The 19291-nt window shown below is 42.3% G+C and overlaps 1 protein-coding gene across 2 annotated transcripts; it reads left to right on the forward strand.

The window, feature by feature from the left end:
- The first annotated feature begins 8699 nt into the window (after positions 1-8699).
- LOC109868149 (T-box-containing protein TBX6L-like) lies at positions 8700-14336 on the forward strand. Of its 2 annotated transcripts, none has more exons than XM_031803040.1 (10): positions 8700-8748; positions 9316-9610; positions 9704-9809; positions 10114-10216; positions 10897-11061; positions 11747-11893; positions 12007-12083; positions 12172-12242; positions 12342-12579; positions 12930-14335. In XM_031803040.1, the coding sequence occupies exons 2-10, from the start codon at positions 9595-9597 to the stop codon at positions 13402-13404; spliced, it is 1398 nt and encodes a 465-aa protein (XP_031658900.1). In that variant the 5' UTR covers positions 8700-8748; positions 9316-9594; the 3' UTR covers positions 13405-14335. The 2 variants fall into 2 exon arrangements, with proteins under 2 accessions (XP_031658900.1, XP_031658899.1); XM_031803039.1 differs by having other exon boundaries at positions 8702-8748; positions 9316-9352; positions 9640-9809; positions 12930-14336.
- Positions 14337-19291: the final 4955 nt, after the last annotated feature.

The following is a 19291-nucleotide window of genomic DNA, read 5'->3' on the forward strand; positions in this document are numbered from 1 at the left end:
TACCAGTTTCTGCTCTTATCTTTCTTCCCCTGGGTTCTGATGTTTTTCCTCATATTACATTTGGGCCTAATCTTTTTCATCCCCTTCCTCTTTCACTTCCCCTTTTCTCTTCTCTTCTACTCCTCCATTACCTGCTCTTCCTCCTCTCCCTTCATGGGTAATTCAGTGGTATCATGACGGCAGCGGCGGTGCTGTGTAATCTTATCCAGGGGGCAGAGCGGAGTGTGGCGGGGAGGAGAGCGAGGAGAGGAGGGTCAATGAGTTTGTTTTGGCAGCATTCCCATGGTGCAGGAGCACGTCATCTGACTCTGTCCCTCCTCAGTACAGACAGAGTATGCTGGCTCAGGGCCAGGGCCACTTTTAGTAGGGGAGAGGGTGTGTGTGTGTGTGTGGGTGGATGGGTGGATGGGTGTGTAAAGGGATTTAGGGGTGAGCTACTAAGTCAGTGTGTGTGTGAATGGGTGAGCTACTAAGTCAGTGTGTATGTGAAGGGTTTTAGGGGTGAGCTACTAAGTCAGTGTGTGTGAAGGGGTTTAGGGAGGGAGCTACTAAGTCAATGTGTGTGGTACTTTCATTATGCCTTTACAATAGTTCTAATTCAAGGCCATCAATAATGACTAAACCCAGACCTTAATGTAATCAGCAACATTAATGGACAAATCAACTACCACCTGTACTGAGATTTGAAGACTGGGTCAGAGAACGGTGCACTAAAAGGATAGATTGAACACAAATTCTATCAAACCAAGAGCGCGGGACAGCAGTAAGATAACATTTTACACCGACTAGTCTTGATCCCAAACACAAGGTTGGTCTAAAGTGGCTAAATCAAATTATACTCTTTAATTAGAAAATATTTAATTAAATTCCCAACTACAACCAACTGGTTATTAGACAGTGTGTTGTAAGTGTTTTGTAAGGCATTCAGATGTTCTATTTCAATGTCTATAATGTATCTACATGTCTAAATGAAGCTTTTCCAATCAATCCTGCTTCAAAAATAGGTATTTATATCTAGTCTAATTGCATTGAATAAAATCCTTAATTTAAAGTGAAAATTATTTAGTCCAATAATCCTATATCAAGCCACAGGACTGTCTTTTCTCACATTTTCAAAGATTAAACAAGGTTATAATGTTGAATGTGTTAGTGTGCTACTCTAAGCTAAGTGCTACTAACAGTCAAATACAGAGACTGATATTGAAATAAATACCATTGACCAGAGGAGGCTGGTAGGGGGAGCTATAGGAGGACAGGCTCATTGTAATGTCTGGAATGGCATTAATGGAATGGAGTGAAACGTGGTTTCCATATGTTTGATGTGTTTGATACCATTCCATAAATTCCATTCCAGCCATTACAATGAGCCCGTCATCCTATAGCTCCTCCCACCAGCCTCTGTCACAGACATTCTATTTATAATCTATAGGAGAGATGAGGGTACCCTCTAGTGGTAAGAATCAATCTTAAATCTCAACAGAAGGAGAGTACACAAGTGTTGCCATTTCATGAAATTTCACGATAATCGCCATTTTATTTTTAGAAGGGACAACCTGCAGACGGCTACGACACAGAAACATTTCCAAAAGGCCAGGGGTTGGTTGCACCAGATGAAAGTCAAGTTGCAATTTACCCTTTTCCATGATTTCCATGTTGTTTAGGTTTCCACCTGTTTTGGTTCAACATGTTCTAAATGTCTGTGTGGGGACCAAGAGGCAGCTGAGCCTTTAGAGATCCTATAAAAGTACTCCTAATGCAATGGCTGAGCCCTTAGAGATCCTATAAAAGTACTCCTAATGCAATGGCTGAGCCCAACAGGTTGCCATGCAACCAGCATCCACGAGTGGGAGCTATTCCCCCAGTGATGCTCACTGCGGCAGAGAAAATGCATCTGAAGAGACCAGTCTTAATGCTCCAATGATCTCAGTGTAGATCTCATCAAATCTAGCACAGATTTTAAATGGTCTTCTAATTAAGACAGTGTCAGACAGTGCTGTTATTATTTTGTTTGCAGATACTATTCATGTGGAAACACTGTAGGTTGTCTAAATTCTTTGACATGAATAAATGCTCCCATCCCGAAAGTTATGTAAGTATAAAAAAAATTGCCATGCATACTGTAACATAGTTGCAAAGGTCATAGGGAAAACCTATGCTTCAGACACAGACAGATTCCACCTTCCTGAGGTGAATTTAAGCAGTAGGGATGTGTCTCTACATGCCTGTCTGGAAGGCAGATGGGGCTAACAGAACACTCCAATGCTTCAACATCTCATAGGCTACTGTACAACAGACATGCACGTGCACACACACACCTTGGTTTTACCTGAGTATTTAGGCCTGCCTGAGTCATCCTAGTTTTCCCATCTGGAACATTCTTAAAGCTGGAGGTGTTAAGTAAACCAGCGATACTAAACCTTCTGCAACAATGAGTTTAACAGTGACACACTGGCATGAGTCATGCATTCTTTCTACATCCTCTGTTGTATCCCTATGAGAGGTCCGTGTAGCACTGTGTGTATTAAATTCTATCCCTCCCTGCACCAACTCTTGAGACAATAGTCACCAAATCTACCACATACAAAGGCCTCAACCCTCTACCCTTCTGCTATTAAAATGTAGCATACAATTGTGATACACAGACATAGTAACATATTCAGAATAAAAACAATGTTTATTCAAAGCACTTTCTTACCAACCCAGGCCATTTTATGTGCTCCAAAACAGTGTAGTAATAGTGTATCACAGAATAATGAACACAAACAGAATATACACAACAGAGACTGAAACAACTTCTGGAGTCATCTCCAACATTAATGATAGTGTGTCTAAACGACAGAGAGTATGTGCCTGGATTGTGTGAACATACCTCTGTCACTGCTCTCTGTGTGTGTTTAGCATGTGTATGGACCTCAGCCGGGGTTCGGGAGGGTGCTCCAGCTCCAGACAGGAGCCGCATGGGATCAAAACAGCTAGGATGGAGGGCCCTGAGGTGGGGGCATCGCACATCAGAACCCTGGAGCCTCCATCCCACCAACCCCTCCCTCTGCCCATCCCGGCTAACAGTCCGCTAAATGCCAACCTCATTAGGACCCATGGGGGCCCTCTCCAGGTCTGTGGGGGCCAACGGTCACATAGAATTGTCGCCCCTCCCCCCCACACTCCCCCATTTAATACACAACTACAGTCATCAGGAAGGAAAGGACAAAGGCTGGATTATACCCCTTGAGCCCTCTACCTCTAAACAACCTTGGGGAGGGGCGGGAGTATGAGTAAGAAAGACTATTGTGAGTGAACATTGGACTTATTATCCTATAATAAACCACACAATACCAAACACTTGTTACAGTACCAGTCAAACGTTTTAGAACACCTACTCATTCAAGGGTTTTTCTTTATTTTAACAATTTTCTACAATGTAGAATAATAGTGAAGACATCAAAACTATGAAATAACACATATGGACTATGAAATAACACATATGGAATCATGTAGTAACCAAAAAAGTGCTAAACAAATCAAAACATATTTTATATTTGAGATTCTTCAAATAGCCACCCTTTGCCTTGATGACAGCTTTTCACACTCTTGGCATTCTCTCAACCAGCTTCATGAGGTAGTCACCTGGAATGCATTTCAATTAACAGGTGTGCCTTGTTAAAAGTGAATTTGTGGAATTTCTTTCCTTCTGGATGCGTTTGAGCCAATCAGTTGTGTTGTGACAAGGTAGGGGTGGTATACAGAAGATAGCCCTATTTGGTAAAAGACCAAGTCCATATTATGACAAGAACAGCTCAAATAAGCAAAGAGAAATGACAGTCCATCATTACTTTAAGACATGTAGGTCAGTCAATACAGACCATTTCAAGAACTTTGAAAGTGCAGTCGCAAAAACCATCAAGCCCTATGATGAAACTGGCCCTTATGAGGACATCCACATGAATGGAAGACCCAGAGTTACCTCTGCTGCAGAGGATAAGTTCATTCGAGTTACCAGCCTCAGAAATTGCAGCCCAAATAATTGCTTCAAAGAGTTCAAGTAACAGACACATGTAAACATCAACTGTTCAGAGGAGACTGTGTCAATCAGGCCTTCATGGTCGAATTGCTGCAAACATACCAGTACATAAGAACACCAATAAGAAGAAGAATCTTGCTTGGGCCAAGAAACACGAGCAATTGACATTAGACAGGTGGAAATGTGTCCTTTGGTCTGGAGTCCAAATTGGATTTTTGGTTCCGACCGCCGTGTCTTTGTGAGGCATCGTTTGGGTAAACGCAAGGAGGTGGTGTTATGGTGTGGGGGTGCTTTGCTGGTGACACTGTCTCTAATTTATTTAGAATTCAAGGCACACTTTACCACAGCATTTTGCAGTGATACACCATCCCATCTGGTTTGTGCTTAGTGGGTCTATCATCTGTTTTTCAACAGGACAATGACCCAACACACCAACAGGCTATGTAATGGCTCTTTTACCAAGAAGGAGAACGATGGAGTGCTGCATCAGATGACCTGGCCTCCACAATCCCCCAACCTCAACCAAATTGAGATGGTTTGGTCCGCAGAGTCGGACCTTAAAAGTGAATGAAAAGAAGCCAACAAGTGCTCAGCATGTGTGAACTCCTTCAGGACTGTTGGAAAAGCATTCCAGGTGAAGCTGGTTGAGAGAATGCTAAGAATGTGCAAAGATGTCATCAAGGCTAAGGGTGGCTACTTTGAAGAATCTCAAATATAAAATATATTTTGATTTGTTTAGCACTTTTTTGGTTACTACATGATTCCATATGTGTTATTTCACAGTTTTGTTGTCTTCACTATTATTATACAATGTAGAAAATAGTCAAAATAAAGAAAAACCCTTGAATGAATAGGTGTTCTTAACTTTAGACCGATAGTATATATCAGCTGTACTAGGCTACATACGCTTCCCTCCATATTTATTTGGACAGTGAAGTCAAAATGTCTACATTTATTTATTTTATATTTAACCTATACTGGAGCATTTTGGATTTGAGATTAAATGTTTCATATGAGGCGACAGAACAGAATTTCACCTTTTATTTTAGGGTATTTTCATATACAGTGCCTTCGGAAAGTATTCAGACCCCTTGACTTTTTCCACATTTTGGTAGGTTACAGCCTTATTCTAAAATATGATAAAATAGTTTTTTCCCCCTCATCAATCAATACACAATACCCCATAATGTCAAAGCAAACATAAAGGTTTGCAAATTTATAAAAAAATTAAAAATTAAACATAACATTTATATAAGTATTCAGACCCTTTACTCAGTACTTTGTTGAAGCACCTTTGGCGTGATTGCAGCCTCAAGTCTTCTTTGGTATGACGCTACAAGCTTGGCATACCTGTATTTGGGGAGTTCTTCTCTGCAGATATTCTCGAGCTCTGTCAGGTTGGATGGGGAGCATTGCTGTACAGCTATTTTTAGGTCTCTCCAGAGATGTTCTATCGAGTTCAAGTCCGGGCTCTGGCTGGACCACTCAAGGACATTCAGAGACTTGTCTCAAAGCCACTCCTGCGTTGTCTTCACTGTGTGGTTAGGGTCATTGTCCTGTTGGAAGGTGAACATTCTCCCCAGTCTGAGGTCCTGAGCGCTCTGGAGCAGGTTTTCTTCAAGGATCTCTCCATACTTTGCTCCGTTCATCTTTCATCTGGAACGAATTGCAAAAATCTCTGAAGCTGGAGACTTATATCTCCCTCTCTAACTTTAAGCATCAGCTGTCAGAGCAGCCTACCGATCCCTATACCTGTACACAGCCAGTCTGTAAATACCTCACCCAACTACCTCATCCCCATATTGTTATTTATTTTCTTGCTCTTTTGTACCCCAGTATCCCTACTTGCACATCATTATCTGCACATCTATCACTCCAGTGTTAATGCTAAATTGAAATTATTTCACCTCTATGGCCTATTTATTGCCTTACCTCCCTAATCTTCTACATTTTCACACACTATATAGATTTTTCTATTGTGTTACTGACTGTACGATTGTTTATGTGTAACTCGGTGTTGTTTTTGTCGCACTGCTTTGCTTTATCTTGGCCAGGTTGCAGTTGTAAATGAGAACTTGTTCTCAACTGGCCAAACAGGTTAAATAAAGGTTAAATAAATAAATAAATAATCTTTGCCTCGATCCTGAATAGTCTCCCAGTTTCTGCAGCTGACAAACATCCCCACAGCATGATGCTGTCACGTCTGCTCCCACTCTTCCCCCCTCTGGCTCTTGAGGGCACCAGGCTGCCCTGCATCACTCACTCCTATCATCTATTAAGCACACCTGTCTTCCCTCGTCACACCCATCAGCGATATTGGACTCACCTGGACTCACTCATCATCTGTTTATTACCTCCCCTATATTTGTCAGTTCCCCAGCTCTGTTCCCCACTGCTGCATTGATTGTTTTTTGTCCGTGTTACCTGTTTGATGATTCTGTTACTGTCTCGTTCCACATTAAATGTTTTACTCCCCATACCTGCTTCGTCTCTCCAGCGTCAACTTATGTGACAGATGCTGTCACCACCTTGCTTCACCGTCGGGATGGTGCCAGGTTTCCTCCAGAAGGGACGCTTGGCATTCAGGCCAAAGAGTTCAATCTTGATTTCATCAGACCAGAAACTCTTGCTTATTATGGTCTGAGAGTCTTTATGTGCCTTTTGGCAAACTCCAAGTGGGCTGTCATGTGCCTTTTTCTGAGGAGTGGTTTGTGTCTGGCCACTCTACCATAAAGGCCTGATTGGTGGAGTGCTGCAGAGATGGTTGTCCTTCTGGAAGGTTCTCCCATCTCCACAGAGGAACTCTAGAGCTCAGTCAGAGTGACCATCGGTTTCTTGGTCACCTTCCTGACCAAGGATCTTCTCCAGGACCGCCGAGTGCGGAAGTGCGTAGCGAGTCCTCGGTTGCAACACTCAAAACCAAACTGCCTCTGGAAGCAACATCAGCACAAGAACTGTTAGTTGGGAGCTTCTTGAAATGGGTGGAGGAGGAATAATGGTCTGGGGCTGTTGTTCATGGTTCGGGCTAGGCCCCTTAGTTCCAGTGAAGGGAAATTTTAACGCAACAACATACAATTACATTTTAGACGATTCTGTGCTTCAACTTTGTGGCAACAGTTCGGGGAAGGTCGTTTCTTGTTTCATCATGACAATGCACCCATGCACAAAGCGAGGTCCATACAAAAATGGTTTGTTGAGATCAGTGTGGAAGAACTTGACTGGCCTGCACAGAGCCCTGACCTCAGCCCCATCAAACACCTTTGGGATGAATTGGAAAGCCGACTGCGACCCAGGTCTAATCGCCCAACATCACTGCCAACCTCACAAATGCTCTTGTGGCTGAATGGAAGCAAGTCCCCCCAGCAGTATTCCAACATCTGGTGGAAAGCCTTCCCAGAAGAGTGGAGGCTGTTATAGCAGCAAAGGGGGGACCAGCTCCATATTAATGCACATGATTTTGGAATGAGAAGTTCGACGAACATACAGTACCAGTCAAAAGTTTGGACACACCTACTCATTGAAATGTATGTTTTTATTTGTACTATCTTCTACATTGTAGAATAATAGTGAAGACAACAAAACTATGAAATAACACATATGGAATCATGCAGTAACCAAAAAAGTGTTAAACAAATCAAAATATATTTTTATATTTGAGATTCATCAAAGTAGCCACCCTTAGCCTTGATGACAGCTTTGCACACTCTTGGCATTATCTCAACCAGCTTCATGAGGAATGCTTTTCCAACAGTCTTGAAGGAGTTCCCACATATGCTGAGCACTTGTTGGTTGCTTTTCCTTCACTCTGCAGTCCAACTCATCCCAAACCATCTCTATTGGGTTGAGGTCGGGTGATTGAGGAGTCCAGGTCATCTGATGCAGCACTCTATCGTTCTCCTGCTTGGTCAAATAGCTCTTACACAGCCTGGAGGCGTGTTGGGTCATTGTCCTGTTGAAAAACAAATGATAGTCCCACTAAGCTCAAACCAGATGGGATGGCGTATCTCTGCAGAATGCTGTGGTAGCCATGCTGGTTAAGTGCGCCTTGAATTCTAAATAAATCACAGTGTCACCAGCAAAGCACCCCCACACCATCACACCTCCTCCTCCATGCTTCACAGTGGGAACCACACATGCAGAGATCATCCGTTCATCTACTCCGTGTCTCACAAGACACATCGGTTGGAACCAAAAATCTCAAATCAGAACAAAGGACAGATTCCACCAGTTTAATGTCAATTGCTTGTGTTTCTTGGCCCAGCAAGTCTCTTCTTATTGCTGTCCTTCAGTAGTGGTTTATTTGCAGCAATTTGACCATGAAAGCCTGATTCACACAGTCTCCTCTGAACAGTTGATGTTGAGATGTGTCTGTTACTTGAACTTTGTGAAGCATTTATTTGGGCTGCAATCTAAGGTGCAGTTAATTGCCTTCACGTGTCAGAACAAGCATAGACTGACGAGTTTCAGAAGAAAGTCTTTGTTTGTACCCATTTTGAGCCTGTAATCGAACCCACAAATGCTGATGCTCCAGATACTCAACTAGTCTAAAGAAGGCCAGTTTAATTGCCTCTTTAATCAGCACAACAGTTTTCAGCTGTGCTAACATAATTGCAAAAGGGTTTTCTAATGATCAATTATTCTTTTAAAATGATCAACTTGGATTAGCTAACACAATGTGCCATTGGAACACAGGTGTGATGGTTGCTGATAATGGGCCTCTGCACGCCTATGTATGTATTTCATAAAACATTTGCCGTTTCCAGCTACAATAGTCATTTACAACATTAACAATGTCTACACTGTATTTCTGATCAATTTGATGTTATTTGATGTTTGTTTTTTGTTTTTTTAATGAGCTTTTCTTTCAAAAACAAGGATATTTCTAAAAGACCCCAAACTTTTGAACGTTAGTGTTTGTTTTACCATTTAGAAATGAAAGTGCTTCATGTATCTAGTCCCCTCATTTGAATAAGTCATAAGTATTTGAACCTATTCACCTATAGTGCATTAAAGTAGTCAAAAGTTTAGTATTTTGTCTTATATTCTTAGCATGCAATGACTACATTAAACTTGTGACTCTACAAACGTGTTGGCTGCATTTGCAGTTTGAAAACAAAAGGTATAGCCCTTTCTCGAAACAAAAGGTAATGTTCAGGCAGCTATCTCTGCACAACACCACAGTATGTCCACCCCCTCCATACCCACCCCCTCGCCTGATGGGGCACTTCAAAGATTAGAAACCAGGCAAAGGCCCCCCACACCACTCTGTTGTAACCACACCTACTTTATCCTCACAGGCTCTTCCCCTTCTTGGCTCACTAATGAACTCCAGAGGTCAGTCACTCTAACTCCACAAGCTGAGGATACAGATAGGGAAGTTTTGAGATCGACATTACTAAGAAGAAGAGATTGATACTACACTTTGCATAATCTAAGGGCCACCACTAAATCCACAGCCCCTCTCACAGTATTATCACGGTGATGTTGGTCTGATTCTAGCGAGATCAGTACACAGATTTGGATAAGGAATTTTATCTTGATTTTCACTTTGACCATTGTAGTGGACTCTGCAGGCAATGCAGCATGTATCTGGTAAGCATATATTTTTCAACCTTTACTAGATTAGTGAGTCAGTGGTCTGGCAAGAGAGCAACAGCAACATGATGACCCCATCCCCCCTTACAGCTGACCCCTACCACCAGGGAAACGTCAGGATGACCCTGGAGAAGTCTGACCTTTGGAAGTCCTTCCACAACCTAGCAACTGAGATGATAATCACCAAACATGGCCGGTAAGATACTGTTGTTGTCAAATCAATCATCATCATCATGGCTGGTGCCATCTCCAAACAAGCCATTGACTGAGCACATCCCATGTCTCCCATATCCCATTCATTTCTGATATGTAAATCGACAAAACATAATTGAGGTGTGTGCACTGAGGAGTACATTTCTTGCAATTCTGTAGCTTTAGCAATGCAGTGAAACTGTCTCTGCTGCTAGTATGCTTTTTTTCTTGTGTAAGAACGAGAGAGCACAGCGTTTTGGTCAGGAATTGAGAATATAATACCATTTGTGTGGGATTGTGTGTATCAGGAGGATGTTTCCTCACTGCAACGTCAGTCTATCTGGACTCCAACCTTATGCCAACTATGTCCTCATGGTGGATATGGTTCCTGTGGACAACTTCAGATACAGGGTAAGAACATGTCCACCTTCCTTCTATAATGCATCATATATCATGTCTTATACACACATTACAATAAATGTATATTGGGAAAGGTCCTATTGATAAGCCAAACATGTCACAATTTGGAATATAGTCAGGCATTGTTTTAAAAGGAAACAACGAGATTAAGTAAAAGACAAGCTTGCATATCAACCCCAGCAGTCAGTCTGCATATAGTCCAGACAGTGACACACTAACACCCAGCCAATCACCACACACACTGCATATCAAAGACCATTACTACTTCCTGTTTTTCTACCCCCGGCTGGAGGTCCAGCCATTTAGCACCCCACCTCCAACTCTCCCCGCTCTAATCAAAGTGAATGGGGAGCAATCACCCCTCCATGCATCCACTGGCCCTCCCCTCAGCACACTGTTGCTTTTGACCAAATGGCTCTACCGAGAGAGAGTTTTTCCTTTGTTATAGCAGTTGAAGTAAAAATGTTGGTAGATTATATGGAATGATGTACATACCTACATGATACTACTCAAGCATGCAGTGATATGCACCATAGATTCCTTACATATCTCACTGTAGAGAGGGTATGTGAGTTCTTGTGGTGTCTAAATGTCGAGTCTTGTCTTGGAGTTTGTTTCACACCTGGGTAAACCCCCCCCCCCCCCCCCCCCCCCGCTCTCTGTCTCTGTAGTGGAATAAGGGCCAGTGGGACATGGCTGGGAAAGCCGAGCCCCAACTCCCATGTCGGACGTACGTACATCCGGACTCCCCCGCCCCGGGCTCCTACTGGATGAAGCAATCTGTGTCTTTCCTCAAGCTCAAACTCACCAACAATACTCTGGACCAGCACGGCCATGTAAGTAAACCCATCTCCTTCTCTACTGGATCCCCAGCCCACGCCTCATAGTCGGAGAGTATACAGTTGTTCTATCGATAGACAATACTGTTCGTTTTTTAAATGTTTTTTATATTTTTTTGTATGGGACATATAAAGAAATACAGATTACAAATTGAACAGATACATAATTTTATCCCTCTATACTTATAGAAACCCCGTCCCTTTAACAACAAAAGCAGCATACAAAAATAAAATACATTTACGATTGGAAATAATAATATATAAATATGCACACAAGTACACATACACAAAAATGTAAAAAAACATCACTATCCCTTCCTTCCCACACTCTTCCGTATCCCGTTGGCCAAAATTCTTACTCCTGAACAATAGAAGGCAACTGTTCAAAAAAGGAAATGAAAGGCTGCCATCTCAAGAAAAAGTTATGAGTACATCCTTTTCATTTCATTTTTTCTACGTGTAGAAAAGACGTTAGATCTTTCAACCAGGATGATGCAGTGGGAGGTTTGAAGGATTCCCAGTTAAGCAAGATCTGCCAGCGGGCTATAAGGGAGGCAAACGCTACAATGTCCGCTTTACTTTTAGTGAGACTAGGCAACAAAGATGGAACTCCAAATATAGTTATTAGAGGAAACAATGCTGTTAGTTCACTCCACCTGTGTTGTATCTGTTCTGTCCCCAGATCATCCTGCACTCTATGCATCACTACATCCCACGTTTCTCTGTGGTCCAGGCTGACAGTCTGTACACTGTACGCTGGGGACACTTCCATTCCTTCTCCTTCCCTGAGACCTCCTTCACTGCAGTCACCGCCTACCAGAACACTAAGGTCCATCTACAAACTCACGTGTTAAAAACGTACAAATGGCACACCCACATAATTCACTTTTCGGGAATGAGTGTAACCTAATCTGATGTCTTCATCTCTACTCCTGCTTTCAGATTGCTAAACTGAAGATTGACCACAACCCCTTTGCTAAGGGATTCAAAGGGGAACACACCCGTACTCATAGCAAGAGGTACGTATCATTAGAACTATAACACTTGGTGCATGTGAGAATACAAGCGATAGCATATTTATTTACATGTAATTTTTTTCCCCCATAGGTGTCGATCCAACAAGAGTCCTGGGAATGCTACAAAGAAAGCCAAAGAAGACAACGATCCAGGAAACCAAAGTCCTCCAGTTACCAGTCAACAATATTTGACACTGTTATCATGTAAATGGTTGCCAGCCTATTGGCAGTCTCGTTGATGCAAAATCGTTTTCCCTACAGACCTCCAGACGCCAAAATTAAACTGTGAGCTAGAAGAACAGAGGATGACCCTAGGAGCCACAGAGAACATGGTTTTGGGTAAGGAGGATCTCTTGTCCCCCTGGGCCTTGAAACAGGACCCGTCCCAGAGCCACAGCCTGCACACTGAAATTCTGGAGCTCCACGACCACAGACAGGAATACAGCACTGAGGAGCAGATGGTGCCTGGCCCTGCATCTATGTCCTACCAACCATGCAGGTACTGTACAACCACCAGGAACACTCACACGTTGTAAATTACACCTTGACTTCCATTGTTTTTAAAGAAACCCAAGGCTGACACACCACACTCATTTAGAGAGTCACTCTAACAGCCTGCACACCCACATGAGAACTACCATATGCAGAAACAGCACCCGTTATGCCAATGGAACATTCAGTGACTCATGGCTATACTTAACAGGCCATCTATGATGCAGGAAGTGGACACCTCCATACTGTGCATGAAAAAGTAGAGTGACTGATTTCATTTGTGGGTTGATGTCATGATGGCAACAACAACTAGCAGTTCATATCAGTAACCCACTCCATATTTCTCATTGTCTCCAGATCGGTTGAGAATGGCAGACTTCTCTCTCCCTCCTCTATAGCGGAGGATGGTGAATGCAGGCGCAGCTATGAGTCTCACGTCCCAGATGTAGCCACTGTCCCTGGACAGAAGATTACCAGACCTGTCCTTGTCAGGGACATGGGTCACCACCACCACACCTTGGCTCCAGCCATGCCCCAGGACTACAGAGTGTCCCCGGTCCATCTGCCCATGTCCTCCAAAACCTACCCTGGGCATTTGGGTTACAGTTACCCCCTCTATGGCCACTACTCCACTGACCAGGGTATGGGTCAGTGGGCTGAGTGTGGTACTGGACAGTACTCTGGACCATACTTTCCTCACCACCGGCCCTTCCTCACCAGTCAAACACTGACCACAGACCAGGGCACCCTCCCAACTCAGTTTTTATCATCATGGCAACATAGCGGCAGAGTGGAGCTGGAGCCAGAACTTCAGTTTGGACAATCAGGCTGATCTGACAAACAGATCAGAATAGCTGACTCAGACTCACAAGGCAAAGGAGCGGGCTTTCACATTGTGAAGAAAGATACTTGGGACATTTCAGAAAAGTTTCAGAGAGGAAAAGTTGGTGATATTTGTGCATGAGGTCCAAACAAAGATATCTTAATGTGTGTTCTTTGAACTTGTTCTCTGCTATGTGTGTCAAGAGGGGTGTGTGCCATTTGCTGTTCCCAGTCTAGTCAGGCCTGCAGTCAAATTCAGCTGAAAGAGCAGAATGCTATGTCAATGCTATATACTGGACTTAATGGACTGAACCTGCTCTCCTACTGTGCTGGTGCTCCATGTGAACTGCCTTTAAATGTGTGTGGACGTTCATGCTTGTATGATGCATGTAAAGTATGTGTGTTTGTGATAATTGAGATCAGAATATAACCAAACCTACTGGGTACAGACGTCAGATTAATATGTTTTGATTTAGATTTGGTTGAGTTGTCAACGAAAGTGAATTCGATGTGAAATAAACAAAATATTTCACCATGTCACTGGATTTAGGTTAAAGAAATGCGAAATTCCCTTACGTTGATGACTTTCCCCCAAATCCAATCCGTTTCCACGTTGATTCAGCGTCATCACATTGACTTTTTTGGTTTAAATTATGTGGGAACAATGTTGATTCAACTAGTTTTTGACCAGTGGGAAATGATGTCATGATATTCCTAAATAAATACAATTCAGAATCAACTCATATTCCCATATAGAAACATGAACCTTTATCATACATGTTTTGAATATTATAAGCCATAAGTGATCCAGGGGAAGTCAATGTTTCCCAGGGGACACTGCAGGAAGAAGCAACGCAGAGTACAGACGGACATAGAAGGGCACCAAAATTAGTCTTTACCTCTGTAAAACCTAGACCTGACAAAAGAGAGCAAGGGGGAGAGAGATGATCATAAGGCTGGCCGTGTTAAGTCTGCCGCAAATATTTAACAGAGAGAGAGACCGTCTGCAACTAGCCGATAGGGCTTCTGGGAGCAGGTTCTACACAAGGCCAGGGTCAGTGGGCCTATCATAAAGCTCCACGTCTCCTCGTCCTCCTACTGTATATACTGTGGAGATGGTTGAAATTACATCTGAGAGAAGATGAGTAAGATAGTGTTAGTTCATTCAGGAAATCAAAGTGGACATGGAGTTTATGGAAGTGGTCCAAAAATGGAAATGGATCCCAACTCTCAAAAAGTGGTCAGACCTATTTTATAATGTAAAGAGCTGCAATGCAATGAATACAATGTATTTCTATCCAAACATTTAAATTAAATATTCATGAACCATTTGGAAGTTATTGTATTATATATTAGCTTCAGCTAAATTGCACAAAAGTCCTGAAACGTATTCACAGAAGATAAACTGGGTAGAAAAGTATTATTGCCCAATTGAGAGCATCCTGTCGGGCTGTATCACCGCCTGGTACGGCAACTGCACCGCCCACAACTGCAGTGGTCTCCAGAGGGTGGTGCGGTCCACACAACGCATCACCGGGGGCAAACTACCTGCCCTCCAGGACACCTACAGCACTCGATGTCACAGGAAAGCCAAAAGATCATCAAGGACAACAACCACCGGGACTGGGACAGAGACTGAAAAACAGCTTCAATCTCAAGGCCATCAGACTGTTAAACAGCCACCACTAGCACAGAGAGGCGGCTGCCTACATACAGACTTGAAATCATTAGCCACTTTAATAAATGGGGAACACTAGTCACTTTAATAATGCCACTTTAATAATGTCTACATATCTTGCATTACTCATACCGTATTCTATACTATCTATTGCATCTTAGCCAATGCCGCTCTGACATTGCTCATCCATATATTTAGAAACGCTTAATTCCATTCCTTTACTTAGATTTGTGTGTATTAGGTATTTGTTGTGGAATTGTTAGATATTACTTGTTAGATATTGCTGTACTGTCAGAACTAGAAGCACAAGCATTTCATTACACTTGCAATAACATCTGCTAACAATGTGTACTGTATGTGACCAATAAAATTTGATATGATATGATTTATTGGACTGAAGCCCATGCAAAGACTGTGAGTGACAGCTACCTGATTACAGACAATGGTTGTGATTGTCCAGGACCATTTCAAGTCTCATTGTGCCAACAAAACAATCTGTTTTAGCTGTACCTAGCCTGACAATAGCCTGAGCGGTTAAGCTCTCCGTGTGTAATCAAAACGGGCAAAAAATAGACCCCATCATTCGTTCGGTGCTTTCTGCTGCATTTGATCAAGTCAACCAAGTAGAAAATTGGATTCCTCTCCCTGGACAGGACAAATGAATGGACCAGAGTGGAGATGAGGCGACTACTGTCCCCACTGGCTACAAGATGTCCACCATTGTTCCTGTGCCCAAGAAAGAAAAGGTAACAGAACTAAATGACTATCACCCAATAGCACTCAGTTCTGTCATCATGAAGTGCTTTGAGTGGCGAGTTAACTTCTTTGGGGGTAGGTGGCAGAATTTTCACGTCCGGATGAAAAGCATGCCCAGAGTAAACTGCCTGCTACTCAGGCCCAGATGCTAGGATGTGCATATTATTAGTAGATTTGGATAGAAAACACTGTAGTTTCTAAAACTGTTTGAATGATGTCTGTGAGTATAACAGAACTCATATTGCAGGCAAAAACCTGAGAAAAAAATCCAACCAGGAAGTGGGAAATCTGAGGTTTGTAGGTTTTCAAGTCTTAGCCTATCCAATATACAGTGTCTATGGGGTCATATTGCACTTCCTAAGGCTTCCACTAGATGTCAACAGTCTTTAGAACCTTGTTTCAGGCTTCTACTGTGAAGTGGGAGAGAATGAGAGCTGATTGAGTCATGGGTCTGCCAGAAGGCCATGTGCTCAGTCAGGCGCGCGCCAGTGAGAGTTAGCTCCGTTCCCTTTCATTTCTAAAGACAAAGGAATTCTCTGGTTGAAACATTATTGGAGATTTATGATAAAAACATCCTTAAGATTGATTATATACATCGTTTGACATGTTTCTACAAACTGTAATATAACTTTTTTGACTTTGTCTGGACCTAGTGCCTGTGCATTTGGATTACTGTACTAAATGCGCGAACAAAAGGAGATATTTGGACATAAATGATGGACTTTATATCGAACAAAACTAACATTTATTGTGGAACTGGGATTCCTGGGAGTGCATTCTGATGAAGATCATCAAAGTTAAGTTAATATTTATAACGCTATTTCTGACTTTTGTTGACTCCATAACATGGCGGGTATCTGTATTGCTTGTTTTGGCCTCTAAGCGCTGTATTCAGATTATTCCATGGTGTGCTTTTTCTGTAATGCTTTTTTGAAATCTGACACAGTGGTTGCATTAAGGACAAGTACATCTTTAATTCCATGCATGACAGTTGTATTTTCATCAACATTTATGATGAGTATTTCTGCAAATTGACGTGGCTCTCTGGACTTTCACCGGATGTTTTGGAGGCAAAACATAACAACGCGCCAATGTAAACAGAGATTTTTGGATATAAATATTAACTTTATTGAACAAAACATACATGTATTGTGTCACATGAAGTCCTATTAGTGCCATCTGATGAAGATCATCAAAAGTTAGTGATTAATTTTATCTCTATTTCTGCTTTTTGTGACTCCTCTCTTTGGCTGGAAAAATGGCTGTGGTTTTTTGTGACTAGGTACTGACCTAACATAATCGCATGGTATGCTTTTTTTGTAAAGCTTTTTTGAAATCTGACACAGCGGTTGCATTAAGGAGAAGTATATCTTTAATTCCATGCATAACAGTTGTATTTTCATCAACATTTACGATGAGTATTTCTGTAAATTGATGAGGCTCTCTGCACTTTCACCGGATGTTTTGGAGGCAAAACATAACAATGCGCCAATGTAAAGAGATTTTTGCATATAAATATGAACTTTATCGAACAAAACATACATGTATTAGCGTCCCACGTACCCTAGAGAGGTTAAGGAAGGATCATATCACCTCCACCTTACCTGACACCCTAGACCCACTTACATTTGCATACCGCCCCAATAGATCCACAGACGATGCCACATACTCTGACAGAGCTCCAGAATTCCTCTATGGAGATGGGAGAACATTCCAGAAGACGACCATCTCTTCAGCACTCCACCAATCAGGCCTTTATGGTAAAGTGCCAAACTGAAGCCACTCCTCAGTAAAAGGCACAAGACAGCCTGCTTGGAGTTTGCCAAAAGGGTCACATCTGGAGGAAACCTGGAACCATCCCTACGGTTAAGTATGGTGGTAGCAGCATCATACTGTGCGGATGTTGTTCAGCGGCAGGGACTGGGAGACTTGTCAGGAACGAGGAAAAAATGAACCGAGCAAAATACAGAGAGATCATTGAGGAAAACCTGCTCCAAAGCGCTCAGGACCTCAGACTGGGGGCGAAGGTTCACCTTCCAACAGGACATACCCAAGAAGACTCAAGGCTGTAATCGCTGCCAAAGGTACTTCAACAAAGTACTTAGTAAAGGGTGTGAATAGTAATGTTTTTTTTATACATTTGCGGAAAATTCTAAAAACCTGTTTTTGCTTTGTCAATATGGGGTATTGTGTGTAGATTGATGAGGGACAAAAATGTCATCCATTTTAGAATAAGGCTGAAACTTAACAAAATGTGGAAAAAATCTGGGGGTTTGAATACATTCTGAATGCACTGTATATAGCCTTGTTATTGTTATTTTATTATGATTTTACAGACTGTAAAATACCCATCACTAGCAGCCCATCACCCAGTACCCTGCCCTGAACTGTCACTAGCTGGCTACCAAAACGTTACTTAACCCTCCAACTTAGAAGCTGCTGCCCTATGTACATTGACATGGACCACTGGTTACTTTAATAATGGAACACTGGTCACTTTAATAATGTTCACATACTGTTTTTGTAATTTCATATGTATATACTGTATTCTACTCTACTTTAATCAATACACAACTGACATTGCTCATCCTAATATTTATGCATTTCTTAATTACATTATTTTACTTTGAGATTTGAGTGTATTGTTGTGAATTGTTAGATACTACTGCACTGTTGGAGCTAGAAACACAATCATTTCGCCACACCCGCATTAACATCTGTTAATATGTGTATGTGACCAATGCAATTTGATTTGATTTGAGAGAGTATGAAGGCAGAGGTGAGGAAAGGACATCAAAACATAGGCGAGACATACAACAAAGAGTTACCTTCCTTTGTTTGAAGGTGAATAAAGTGTTTCCTCTCTCTCTGTCTCTCTGTCTCTCTCACACACACACACACACACACACACACACACACACACACACACACACACACACACACACACACACACACACACACACACACACACACACACACACACACACACACACACACACACACACACACACACACACACACACACACACACACACACACACACACACACACACACACTAAGCCCAAACCAGATGGGATGGCGTATCACTGTAGAATGATGTGGTAGCCATGCTGGTTAAGTGTGCCTTGAATTTGAAATAAATCACAGACAGTGTCACCAGGAAGGCAACCCACACCATAACACCTCATACACATGCAGAGATCATCAGTTCACCCACACCGCGTCTCACAAAGACACGGCGGTTGGAACCAAAAATCTCCAATTTGGACTCCAGACCAAAGGACAAATTTGCACCGGTCTAATGTCCTTTACTCTTGTTTCTTGGCCCAAGCAAGTCTCTTCTTCTTATTGGTGTCTAGTACTGGTTTCTTTGCAGCAATTCCACCATGAAGCCCTGATTCACACAGTCTCCTCTGAACAGTTGATGTTTAGATGTATCTGTTACTTGAACTCTGTGAAGCA

The sequence above is a fragment of the Oncorhynchus kisutch genome, linkage group LG23 (genome assembly GCF_002021735.2).
Source record: "Oncorhynchus kisutch isolate 150728-3 linkage group LG23, Okis_V2, whole genome shotgun sequence".
NCBI classification, from domain to species: Eukaryota; Metazoa; Chordata; class Actinopteri; order Salmoniformes; family Salmonidae; genus Oncorhynchus; species Oncorhynchus kisutch.